Here is a 14,044-nt window from a genome sequence, read left to right as displayed (position 1 = left end):
GGTCACCACATGAACATATATAAATGACACTGCAAGGTGGGTAATGATATTTCTGCATCTAGAACCAATTCATCATTAAATGGACTGTATATCTTCTGCAATATACAGAGATGCTTATAAGTTGCATGTTGGAGGTTATTCTAACTGCTAAGTCTTTCTTCTTCTTCTTCTTCTTGTTAAATCCAGTTTTCAAGCTTGGAGCTTTAAAATTAGGCACCTAAATCCATATTTAGGCTTAGTGGGAAGGGTACTTGAATACCTGACTTTAAACACCCAAGTCTGAAAATCTGACCCTAAAATTAGAAGTGGCTGAGAAAGTGCCATTTAGATCTGGCTCTAACTAAGTTTAAGGTTTGGTAATTAAGATCAAAGCTGAATCGGGCTAGGGTTTCAGTTCCACAGTGCAGAAACCAACTATTCTTGTGAGATTCTGGCTGAATACAAACCAGAACCGAACAACAAACGTATACAATTTTACAATCATCCCCAGCACTAGTTATTAAGTTGAGTTGGTATATGAGTTCTGAAATCCAAATTACACCTCTACCTCAATATAACGCTGTCCTCGGGAGCCAAAAAAATCTTACCGCGTTATAGGTGAAACCGCGTTATATTGAACTTGCTTTGATCCACCGGAGTGCGCAGCCCCGACCCCTCCCCACCCCCGAGCACTGCTTTACCACGTTATATCCGAATTCGTGTTATATTGGGTCGCGTTATATCTAGCTAGAGGTATACTCCCCAATTTCAAAGGTCACAGATTTAAACTTCTGGATTTGGTCAACTTTCAAGAATAATAGTTTCTACTTTTTTAGTGACTTCCATCAATGAATATAAAAATACTTTAGAAGCACTAATTAATTAAGCCTTCTTAATTACAACCTTTATATCCAATTGTGTCCCATCAGAGGGAGCTACACTTGCGCAGCTGAGGGCTGAATTCGACCTGTATAGTCTTTTTTTAAAGACTATACAAAGTTAACAGGAAGCAGCGAGGTAACAAGCTCTCTATCTCTGTTCCATTTCATCATGGATGATCCCATTCATCTCCATTTTATTTGACATATTACTGCTATGTACACTAGTCCAACCTACGGCATTTGGCCAATTTATGGTCGTTAGGCAGTCTGCTAAATATATCTGCTTTATCCATGTTTCTCTTTGTGTTTAGAGGGATCCAAAGTTTTAGAAATCAGTTAAACTCAGATGAGTTTAAATTAAATTTGCTTTTAACTTGGCAGATTTTAAAAATAAATTGCAATATCATGTCTTCAGATTACCACTTAGAAGATTTTTAACAATCCCAGGTTTGATGAAACAATATTGCCATGTACAAATCACCATCCTTGTTTGTCTTTAGTATTTAAGTGGTGGTGACGAGCAGTAGGAAAAACCTTCATCTTCATGTGATACATCAGGCAGCATTAAATCCATCAAAAGTAAAGGCCATACCTGATAACTGCATTAATTGAAGCATCAGCATCTGAAGAGTTTACTAGCAAAATATCCGTCCCTGTAGGTGCATCCTCTGGAATGGTGGTGGAATACATCTTAAAGGCAAATGTAGGAACATTGTCATTGACATCATCCACTGTGACAGCAATAGTTCCAGTGCCAGTAAGGGCAGGAGATCCTGGGGGGAAATGGGATTTAAAACGCTAGAGGTTACAAATACAACAATACTGATACTGGATATGCCACTCTTCATTTATAATCTAACACTTCAGCATGTCACAGCTCCCAGAGCTGCAAAGCCAATTCAATGTAAAGAACAGGGCTAGTTTGGTTTTTAAAGTAGGCCATCTGAGTACAAAGTACAAGTCACACACACACACAAAAGTTTTCAGTCTTATCTTACTCAAGAAATATTTTGTAGTGTAAGTTCCGTGCATAAAGATAAACTGGAAACAACATAGAAAGCCTTGTCTGTAACCATCAGGCCCAATTTGAACATGTGGTTGCTTTTTCTTTTTCTCTAATGGAAGTCTGTCATAGATGGCACACTGACAGCCTTGGAGACTCAAGCCCTCAATTTATTTATCCACAGAACAAATAAAGCAGAGGCAGTGGAATGTTAGTTTCCTTCATTTCACTCCCTCAGTATGTCACAATCCTGACCTGGAGTGATCTTCTCTGAGGGCTGGAGGGTAGTTCAATTTCCAGACTCATTCAAACTTGATTTCTTTGACGGAACTACCAGCAATGATGCCAATTAGTGCCAAATCAGATAGTGTTTACTGTGATGTGGATACTGGTTTACAAGAAACTGGACTGAACTCATTTAACCTACGTTTTGTCTTGCTTTTAAGTACTAATCTTTGCAGGATTTGAACAAATGAGAAATAGTGAGTGGACATCTCATGTTTAATCTGCGAGAATCTACTCTGTGAACCCCTTCTTCTGTCAAACGCAAGCTAAGACACAGAAAATGCTAACAAGGGGCCTTAATCATATTAGCTTCACCAGGATTATTATACTCACTCTGGGGCAAGGAACAAATACATTTATTCTGCCAAACAATCTAATCACTTTAGTAGTTTTCTGAGTCTGTCTTTCCCCATTTTGTCTATGAAACAATAAGATTATATTTCTCACTGTTTTAACTCTTATTACAGGCTGGCGCAGTATCCTCCTGCCTCGAAGGAAGAATCTGTGATGAACTCTCCATCTGGACAGCTGCCAAAAACACCAAAGTACATGAAGGATCTGTGCATAAAGCACAAAGGAAGGGAGTGAAAGAACTGCAAAGTGAAACTTACCAAAGAATTCCATAAGTTTCACTTTAAAGTCTGTTGCTCAGACAGGCTGGATCACAACACTGAGCTGAACGCTGCCAGCTCAAAGGGTGTATGTTTGACACCACTGATTTACACAATGCAGTTCTTTTTATGCTATGTATTGAGTAATTCTTTTTTGCCAATAATGTACATTCATCTGGGAATTTTACATGAAACCGTTAGTCTGATTCATTCTGTACCCTGTTTTCAGTTATGTCATTTAGCCAAATACTTGCCGATAGAAAAGGCTACAAAAAGTGTTCTTGGCTGCTGAAATATTGCTCACAGAATGTTTATTATTACTGTATTAAATGAAACAGAGTCCTCAGTTATTGCATGTGTCGGGTACAAGCATTCCAAATACATTTAATTGACTCATTCACCTGACAGTTAATGAAATGCAAAGTTGAAAGTTGTTACATTTCACAGATGATTAGGTATTTTAGACATACTAGAAAAATTAATCTAATATAAATCATATTCAAATAGCATTAATAGTGTAACTCAACCAGGAAAAGAAAGTCAGTTCACAGTAAAGGCTTGATTCCATCTTTTTAAAAGTCAATGTAATGCTTGCTAAAGGTGATGGATAGAGAGCACTGGAAACTTAAGCCCTTGGTTTAACCACAGAATAAAGAAATACAACACAACTAATGGCAACACAAGCTTCCCCACAGTGCTTCTTCAATGTATCTCAACACTAACCTGATGGGACTATCTAAGAGAGAGAGAGAGAGATAGTATTGTTACTTACACAGCAATTAAATCCTTGGCCTCTTAAATGAAATGGTCAAAAAGGATGAAAATTAGTGCCAAATTTAATAATACTTTTGTAATGGTGATATCTATCCATTAAAAATTGGATTGAGACCACCAACGTATTCCACACAGAGCATTGTCTAGCAAAGTTCTGGACACGTTTGATCTGGGTGGAATTTTAATTGGTAAAGCAGAAGACAGTACTGGGGTGAAATCCTGACCCTACTGAAGTCACTGGGAGTTATGCCATTGCCTATATCCCATAATATTTTCAGTCCTCTGAGCCATCCTGGAATCTTTAAAGTTTTTCTGTAATCCACCCTGTCCATCCTTAGTATTTCAGCAATCTTTAACTAGTGGTGAACTGATGGCAAACAGAAGGGAACTGAAGATGGATTCTGAGTCTTGACCTTGCATTCCATCCTTTGGTGTATTTAAGGGCCCAATTCCACAACTCTTTTTTACATGTGTATTCTTTATTTATGCAAGTAATCCAGTTGAAGTTAATAAGAGTACTTCCATGAGTCAGGGATGCAGCAGTGGTTACCAGGTAAGATGCTTTTGACAATAAGAAGTTACAGCTGCAACTTCATATTGAGTCCTGACAACTTTCACTCCCTTGTAACTGACTGACAAGCTCACATCCACTGACTTTTGGGCAGTTGCTGAGAAAAAAGAAGAAATTACACATGAAGGCACTTTCTATGGAAAAACAGTGATGTGGGGCCAAATTCTGCAGTCCTCAACCAAGCAGGACTCTCAGCACTTTCAATGGAAGTTCTGCTTGATTAAGAACCACAGATTTTGGTCCTTTTTAATTTGGTGACTACGTCGGTTGCATTAGACATAAATGCCATATTTGTGGTGACAAATGTAGTTTCCATGGTCAGGCCAAGTTCCCAGATTTGAATTCTGCTTCGATAGCAATTCTTTCTGAAGATTGTTCTTCTCACAGTTTGTCAGAGGACCACAGGATTTTCCCCCAAGTTTCCCTGAATTTCATAATTAACTTTAGTCCATTTTCCATTAACTTTAGCTATGACAGTCCTCCTATATAATGATAAAAATATACCATAAGGGTCTCTGATGATGCTACAAAGCTAATTGCTGAAAAGTGTGGTGATCCTATACTGAGTGAGAGAATTTGTATTGCAAGCTCCGGTAAGTATCTCTGAATGTAAATAGATTCTGTTTAAATTTAAAAAAAAAATGCTAAACCCGAATCACACAAGATTCAGCAGATTCCTGCAGACAGTCTTGTATCTAGCAGAATTAAATTTAGCAGAAAACCCTGATGTTTTCTCTGCTTTGGAAATTTGGTTTTAGATTTTTTACTCCACTCTCACATCATATCAATGCTGTCACTACTGTTATTATTGTCATCAGTGTTATTTATTTGTATTGTGATAGTGCCTTGTGGCTAGGCACTGCACACACATGCGAAGGAAAAATGGTCTCTGCCCCAAAGAGCTTACAATATAAGTATATGACAAGAGACAAGTAGATAGAGCAGACAGATTGGGAGGGCAAGGGAGGAGAATAGCACAAGATGTTATACAATTATGATTAACATAATAAGCTGCAATCACAGCACACCAGCTGCCCAACCACTGTTCAGTAGTTTTTAGGCATCAGAGCAGAGGTGAATTTTAAAAGATGATGTGAGCTGTAATAAATCCTGTCACTTCTTGCCTCATCTACTGGAGCTTCCTCCTTTCTGGCCCCTCAGGTGCCCGCCACGCACCCTTTCATTCTCTCCAACACAATCAAGGGAGGGGAAATCCCACAACACTAACTACAAGTATTTAATAGGAGAAACTTGATAAATGTTGCTACTGTTATTAACAATCATCATTATCTTCTATCATTGGATTTAACCCTGCAAGATGCTGAGAGTCCTCAATTCCCTGTGAAGTAAACAGAAGTTGAGGGCACCTCATCAGAGGCCCAGCAACGTATAGAATCAGGCCCTGATTCATGCAAGACGACACGTAAGTGCTTTTCTGGATAAAGCCATCATTCAGGGCTACTTATTCAGGCAAAACTATCATTAAAGAAGTTGGAGTTCTATCTGAGTAGAAAGTCTTGAATAGGGCCCACAAAGAGAAAAAAAATATTTGTACTGCTTTCAGATTAGAAAGTTATTTTTGTACTACTACTAAATTCCTACAGGAAGGAGTGATAACCTTTTCACTCATACCAATAACTTAACCATGTAAACCATAGAAATTAAAATATGTTATTAATGTTATTGAAATAATGTTATTACAGAGTGATCATTTCCAGGCCCTTGTCAAGTGAACAAGTGCCTCAGTTTCCCCTTCTTCAGTACCCTTAAGGTACTCACACACCACACAAGTAGTGTTTAAAACGCACAACCCCTTTTTGGGGGGTCAGGTTTATTAATATTGTAAGACAAAAAGTATCCATGCTAAAGTATTCACTCTTTACCCTTGTCTCAGCTTCAAGTTATTTCTGGCCTTTCTCCTTGGGCTTCACAGTCACTTGTATCAGGCCTCTTTAGGTTCACAGGCTCTAGTCCCAGGCCTCCTGCCCTCTGATGACCTGGGAGGTGGTAGCTTCCTAGCAATTTTCCTGACTTTGGACTCTCCTAGATTAAACTAAGAGTTTTTCTTTATATTGTCCCAAAGGCAATCACATGATCCCAAATCACCTGGCACCTCTGTCACATACTCAAGCTGGCAACTAAAATTCTCCAAATTCTGACATCCTGTAACAGGGCATGCATGCCTAAAGGACCAGTGCCCTGATAGTTTCATAAGTTATTTACAAAATGTAATAATAAAATAATAATAAAATAAAATAATAATAATAATTAATAGTATATCTAGTCTGCCTCTCTTCTTCTAAGCATAATGTAGCATCTTTGTTAACACAAAACAACAGAGAAGTTTTTCACTTTTTATGAAGTGCACTATAACAGAACAGATCCCAGGACAGTTTCTGGGGCAGGACAACATTTACAGGAAGAAAAAATTACTATATGAATCACATTACGTGTAATTTAGTTTTTTACAGTTAAGTCATTTGAAAAATAATATTTTAAAACCAGCTGGCATCTCAAGGCATGAATGATATTGTGACATCAAAAAGGTGCAAGCCAGTTAAACATATTTTACTAGAGCTATCTAAGATATTCTTTAAAAACATTTATTACTGGATTTTTGTGAGCTGCAGAGCAGAAATACCTTCTGAAATATCACAAGTATTAAATTCAATGTATTTGTGTATAATTGTCTATAAAATGAATTAAGTGATAAGGTTGCTGTAAAACGTAATCTGTTTTAAGACGCACATAAATTAATCATGGGATTTGAATAAGCAACAGTCCTGCAATAAGCAAAAATTTATAAGAAGTAGGAACATGAATTATGAAATAGCTAGCTACACCATAATCATGAATTATTGACAATAATGTTATATGAAAATCTACTGTAAGTACAAAATTGGAGATGTACATCAAAGTTTAAATGAAGTGCCATTGTAATACAACATTACGATCAACTCACTGGGAAATGCTACTCTTATTTCTAAATGCATTTTAAATCCTACGTCTAATTTCAGGAATGACTCCCAGGACTATATTTTCAGTGTGCTGCAATGCAGCACATAAGGTCCTGCTATGATTAATGAAAGCTAACTAAGTCCCCACACACTGCTAAAAATGGGGCCTCTTATGATTTCTTTTAGTACTCTTAAAGATATGTCTCTTACCTGAAAGATATACACTTAAAGATATATATTTGTCTAGCAGAAGAAAAAACGATTAAAATACAAGCAGTCTAAGCTCATTAGCTTTGGAAGGCAAGCAGACTAATGTGGAACCATTGATACCTGTTTCTAGTAGGCCAGCAGGCTATCACATGGCATTCCCATAAGATGGATAGGGTGGATTAACAAGCCATTATACCTGAAATTTACTTGTTATAGTACAGCAAACCAGACTGACTTATATGGATTTTGACCCAGGCCTGTCAAGCCTAGAAAATGGAAATAGTCGTGGATTTCAGATAACTGCTAAACATATCACATGTACTGTGAGCTGGAATGTTAGAACTCTATTCGCTCCAGTCCAGACTGAGCTAGTAGCAGAAGAATAAAGGAAGTTATAGGTTTCCTTTGCTGCCATACAGGAGTCATACTGGCTGGATACAGGAGAATTCACAGCTGGAAATTATACTTTCCTTTACACCTGACATTCAGGTGGACAAGCGAAGCACAGGGATCGGGTTGCAGTGAGCAGCTGGAAACTGACGTTTGAGAGGATTTTCATAGCCAGATTTACTACTGCAGTTGACTGGCTGTTCTGCACCAACAAAAGCAGCAGAAGAGGAAGAGACAAAAGGATTTTATTAACAGTTAGATGGCATTGTAGATGAGATTCTTGGTCATGATATGATTTTGATAATGAGAGATATGAATGCAAAAGGTTGGTAGAGGACATGGTAAGCAAATGAACAGTGTTGGACCACATAGCAGTGGGGCAGCAAACGATAATGGGGAAAGGTTAAAAACTTGCTGTGAGATGCACAATCTGATTATTGGTGGTACGTGGTTTCCTCACAAAGATATACACAAGGTTATACGGAACTCACCAGTCAGTTAAACTAAAACCCAGATTGACCACATTATTTTTAGTAAAAGGCACTGATCACTGTTGGATGTTAAGAGTCTATAGGAATATCGAATGTGGCAGTGATCATGTCTACTAATGGGAAAGATTCAGATGACGTTAAAGTCCAAGAAAAAGATGGCTACAACTGGAGCTAAATTTGAACTTGATAAGTTAAAGGATAGTTCTGTGAGGATGGTATATAAGTTGACGCTTGAAGAACATTTCAGACCACTGATTTGCAATGACGAAGAAATCTCACCACAGACTGGATGGAAAATATTCAAGAAAGTGATACAAAATACAGCTGAGGAAGTTATTGGATGGCCTAAGCAAACAATGAAAACCTGGACAAGCACCAAAACAAGAACACTGCAGGAAAAGTATAAACACTTCAAGACTGCTGGGAAAGCAGAAGTAGTAAAAGCATTGCACAATGTGGTGAATCACAAAAATTGGACAAGCAGAAGTTCTGGAAAGAAGAGGTTCAACAACTAGACAAGACATCAAGAAAACAATATATGAAAATGAGGTTAAGTTGTATAGAAGCACAATCAGGCCAATGATGCAAGTGGTAAGAATGGTCACTGGTGAACTGACAACAAATGCCAAAGAGGTGCTGAAAATATGGAAGGATCATTTTGACAAAGTGCAGAACCCTGAAGTTCATCCAGATGCAAGCATTCTAGACATGCTAGAGGAACAGGGCAGCTTGTAAGACAAAATCTATCTCAGCATTAAACCAACATCCGAAAAAGAAATAGACAAAGAAGCAGAAATGGTGAAGCTGCAGGAATAGATAGTATTACAGCTGAGCTGCTAGTCTCTAAGGTGCCACAAGTACTCCTGTTCTTTTTGCGGATACAGACTAACACGGCTGCTACTCTGAAAGCAGGACAAGTGTTATCAAAGTATTAGGGAAAGCATATATGAGAAGGCATAGGAGCAAGAAAAGGTACTGGGTGACTAGCTAAATGCAATAGTTTTACCAATCCCGAAGAAAGGAGATCCTGCTGATTAGAATAATTACAGAGTTGTAAGATCATTATCAGTACTAGGAAAAATCATGATGAAAATAGGTGGCAACAGATTAATGCCAGTTTTAGAGGAAGTAGTAGAGAAGGAACAGTGTGGCTTCAGATCAGGCAGAAGTTCCATTGATCAGATATTCACACTCTGCAGATGATGTACAACTGGCACACACGTTTGAATTAATGATACTTTTTGCTGTTCTTGGAAAATTGGTGTAGTCAACATGAACTTACAACCACTTTATCTTCTTGTCATTTATTGTATCTTGGAAAAGGGACAAGAGATAAAGTATTTAAATGAAGCAGCAAAGTCACAGAACAAGTAAAATCTTATATGTACCTAGGAAGCTTGATCAGTGCCGAAGGTTCAATCAAAGATGAGGTTAAAAGGAGATGTACTTTAGCTACAAGTGCTGCATGAAATTATGGACTGATGCTTTTTCACCTGGAACCAAACGTAATATTATCAAAACTGTGTACTAACAGCATAACTCTTTGGAAACAGCTACATTAAATGGAACAGACATCAGAAGACTGTAGGTAGTAGAAATGAGAGTTCTTTGGAAGATGGCAGATGTAAAATGGAATGATTTTAAGACAAATGAAGAAGTTAGGAGGGTAGGCTCCTCTGTGAAATCGGAGTATGGATTGGCTGCAATCAAAAAGATTAAGATGGTGGGGACATTGTAGAAGACAAACAGATGATAGGATGCCAGAGAAAATAATGCAAATGTAACCAAAGACAGCAGACCTAGAGGTCAACCATCGACTAGATGGCAGGATATCAGATGCAGGGGCATGACCTGGCTTGGCTAAATGGAGGAACAAAACATGGACATGAATGAATGGTGGTGCTGTTCTGCTTCCCATGTCTGTAAAGGTGTTTTTGGATGATAAGATGATGATGATGGGGGGGGGGAGGAGAGGGGAGAGTGGTTCCATGCCTTTTTAATGCAAAATACATTGATTTTTATCTACAGCAGTGGCTCCAAATCTTGGCCGTGAATAAGGAAAGTACTTGAACATGTGCTTAAGACCATCTGTATTCAGAAAAGCACTAAGGAACATGCTAAAAAATAAAATTGATGTAATACAGTAGTGAAGCAGGCCCAAATATTGCTTTCTTACACAAACAAAACTGCTAGTAGTTTTCATGTTAAAAGTGAACTGAAAATATTTTGTTTTGTAATGAACAGTCCTGTGAGGTGCCAAGTTCCTCCAGAGAGATACTGAATGCCCTCAAAGATTTTTTAAGCCAACAGGAGTGATCACCCTACAGGATCAGACTCTCCCTAAGATTGTCCAAAGTTTTTATTTAATTTATCATGCATCTTTGATTCCCCTCTGCTGCCTTCTGCCCAGGAATCAAGCTCTAGTCCATATTCTAACATTCTAACCTCTGGACAACTACAAACAATTGCCCTTTAAAACACCCCAAACAATCTAGCTAAACAATATCTCATAAACCAACAGTGCTAACAAATAGAGCTTTATCTCATTGGAACAACAAGATTTCTTGCTTCCCACTTAGCACTCATTCTGAGCCCTGGAAGGTCCTGAGATTCTAGAGCTTAAAATCATGGCATACAGGGGTTTAGACAAGATATCTTAGGTCATTTTTAGAGGTTTGTGATTCCATTTAAATCAGTTGGCCTCCTGATAATGAAGCAAGCATGATAAACAGTAACAGTGACGAGAGACTTCTCTGCAGAGGACTCCTTCTGCCCAATCCCTGTATGCCCATGTACTCACACCTTGACTAAATAAACCAAATTTTATGCAAACCTCAGTAAGGTTGCATAGGGTGAGAGAATGTCAGAATGTGGCCTATTATCAGTAATTTATAGTAATGTTAGTAATATTTTGGTTTATTTTCAATCTTTTTAAAAATAGTATTTCTTTGAGGGTTCCTTCTTTTTTGAGAATGTTTCTTTAGTGTTTTATCATCACATTTTCTCAAAACAAAAAACACATAGATCCTGCAATAGCACAGAATATCCAGGTTGAAAGGTTTTACTCAAGAGGGGGAAAAAATCAGGCATCCGTTGGATAATTAATAAAGTACAGGCTTTTAATGTTAACACTGACTGAAGACATGTAGATGATTAGAATGACAGCTTAAGCAAATCTTTAAAATCTGGAGGAACAGATTAGTATTTAATTTGCTATGACTTTGAAATTTCAATGCCTGGTTTACATTACCAGTGGTCTATGTGAAAGCCAATTTAAGTTTACTTTCTAGCTGTCAGTCACTAAGAATCAAACTTATACACACCTTAAATACATTCAGACAAATGGCCGCAGATCCTCATGTAATCTGGGATTGTTTTAGAATTTTTTGGTAACCTCAGTAATAAAAAGTACTGAGTTCAGAAAGATAAGCATTTTACATTAATGTATTTACAACAACAAAAACCCAGGCATATAAGAAAACAGTTGGATGGGGGAGGGGGGTGTTAGGGAAGACAGCAGGTAGGTCTCCACCAAATCTCTGGGGAAAACTGGTGCACATTACAGACCAAGGTTGCTGTAGCTTGTGCCAATTTCCCCCTATGTGCAGTGAACTTTTAAAGGCAGTTCCACAGCTGGCACAAGCATGGGAGCTGTGAAGAAGCTATATTACCAAGAAGCTACAGGGAATCTGGAGGGTGGGCAGCTGTGCAGAAGCAAGGTGCTCTTTCTGCTTCATGCTACTTATACCAACCTCAGATGTACTTTTGGAGGAGATCTACCAGCGGCCTTCTTCTACTCCACATGCAAACATTTTCTTCTGGCTGGTCTCCCATGATATGCATGGATATCAGAAAATCTTCAGATTTAGACAGTGGAATCACCCACGTTTTTCCATAAGAGGAAGGGGGAATAAACAGTGACTCCCTGCACCATACAGAATTGTAAGGAAACTAATTGCAAGCAGGTTGTAGTAGACACAGTACAGATAGGTATAGTTTCATCTCACAGAATTTCCACACCACACAGCCAGAATAACAAACACAGAGAAAAAATTGACTTTCTGTGAGTGGTTTTTTTGGGATGACCTAATCATAACTCAGTTATGTCTCCACTTTGCTCTAATACTTATGAGTAATGCAGTCACACCAAATGTATGGAACTAAATATTTCCTCCCTTTCACCATTACACATTCTTTATGCACATATGTACATTTAAAGCTACACAAAAGGAGAGATCACTGTAGGTATATCTTCTTCTAATTACTATATGGTTATTGTGAAACAACACCTGTTATCTTCATCTGATTTAATTCTGGAACACATGGGCAGAGTAAGCTCTTTTGACCTACTGTAATGCTCAAGTACATGACAGTGTCTTCTCTAACATATGTTCAGCTTTAAATACCATAGTTGCAGTTTGGCATGGAAGGAGAAATGATTACCAAAATGTTTAGTGAATCTGGATTGATAAAAGAAAACAGTCAGAGGAGATTGACAAATACCAGGCAAGGTAACTCCTGAATATGTTAAAAGAAAGTTTAGCAAAACAGCTCAGTTATATGGTGAAGTTATAGATACAGCATAGAGGAAAAACAAGAAAATACAAAAACAGAAATATGCTGTTTAGTTTGTGATCTACACATTGTTCATTTTAAAATATGAACAGGTTCTGGATCTTGTCATTTGTGACATATTTTACAATTTTGGAAATAATGAAGCTATTATTCCTTTCAAAACTCAGAAGCCTGAAGTCTTGGTAAGTACTAAAATATCACAATTAAGTGCTAGAAAATTGACAATAGACTTGTAAAAAAAAGTACAGGCACCTGCTTTACCAAAAGAACACAAAAAGATTAAGTAAAATAAAATGAATAAGACCAAATGACTAACTAAAGTTCAAACTGCAAGCAGATTACAATTTTTTGTGGGCCCCCGTAAATTAAACACATCATTATCCTGAAACATGGAAAGCAATTCAACAGAAATGGAATTTTTGCTTAACTGAAATCTGTTGCTTTGCAACAAAGCTGATTTCATTCCTGCAGTCAAATATTCGGTGAATGGGTCCCCAGACTGGAAGTTGTGTGTGTTATTAGAAAGCATTAACTTTTTCATGGAGTAAATGAGGTTTTTCTCACAGTGGAGCAGCCAATCTTTCTAAATGCATTAAAAGGCAGACAGGGTCCACTGCTCCATGTTGGTGTGTTTTTAAATAATTATGGAGATGCTGTAACCTCTTCACAGTTAAGTCTGCAAACAGCATCCATTATGAAGCTGTATTTTAGTGTCCATGTAACTCAGCTTGGAATATGAATTTGGCTTAAAAACTCTCAATTTTACCCTGAACACAAAGGAGAATGTATACACAAAATTTGAAGGAAATTTTGGGTTACGGGTCATTAAAAGTTACCTATTTTTGAAAAACTGACTTTTATCTTCCTCTAGCTCCAGAACAGCTTTTCATTATCTCTTCAAATTTTCATGTAGCTAAATCCCTTTCAAAACTTGTGAACCTAATATATTTGTATTAAAAAATTGCAACTAAGCAATCTTATTAATGACTTTTGTTGTGGATGGTTTGGGAGCCAATCCTGTTTCCATCAATTTAAACAGGTGATAGCTAAGGGATAACTTCCTTTAGCTCAAGACGTAAAGGCAAAATTCAAGAATGTGCAAAGAACTTCGTTGGTGACACAAAAGCAAGAGCCATTTTCCCCAATGAGATTTGGTGGTGGAATGAGAAAATTTGAAAGCTGTGAAGGAAAAGAAAGTGTTTTAAGCAGGATTTTCAGGGGTAGAAAAAAGCCAAAAAGATAAAGAAAAAGTAAAAGGTGGCAGACTCTAAAGATAAACCCAAGGAAGGCTTATATGCCAATCTTGAAATGAAGGAG

At 37.6% G+C, this 14,044-nt stretch overlaps 1 protein-coding gene across 1 annotated transcript in view; it reads right to left on the bottom strand.

The window, feature by feature from the left end:
* The window catches only part of FAT4 (FAT atypical cadherin 4), a 227,467-nt gene that overhangs the window by 67,839 nt on the left and 145,584 nt on the right, over positions 1-14,044 (bottom strand). Inside the window, exon 7 of the mRNA XM_065405846.1 lies at positions 1,453-1,633. Within this exon, the coding sequence (XP_065261918.1) occupies positions 1,453-1,633 (181 nt within the window). The remainder of the gene's footprint in view (positions 1-1,452; positions 1,634-14,044) is intronic.

This window comes from Emys orbicularis, chromosome 5 (genome assembly GCF_028017835.1).
Source record: "Emys orbicularis isolate rEmyOrb1 chromosome 5, rEmyOrb1.hap1, whole genome shotgun sequence".
Taxonomy (NCBI): domain Eukaryota; kingdom Metazoa; phylum Chordata; order Testudines; family Emydidae; genus Emys; species Emys orbicularis.
The sequence above is the reverse complement of the archived record's forward strand: the minus strand, read 5'-3'. Positions and strand labels throughout refer to the sequence as shown.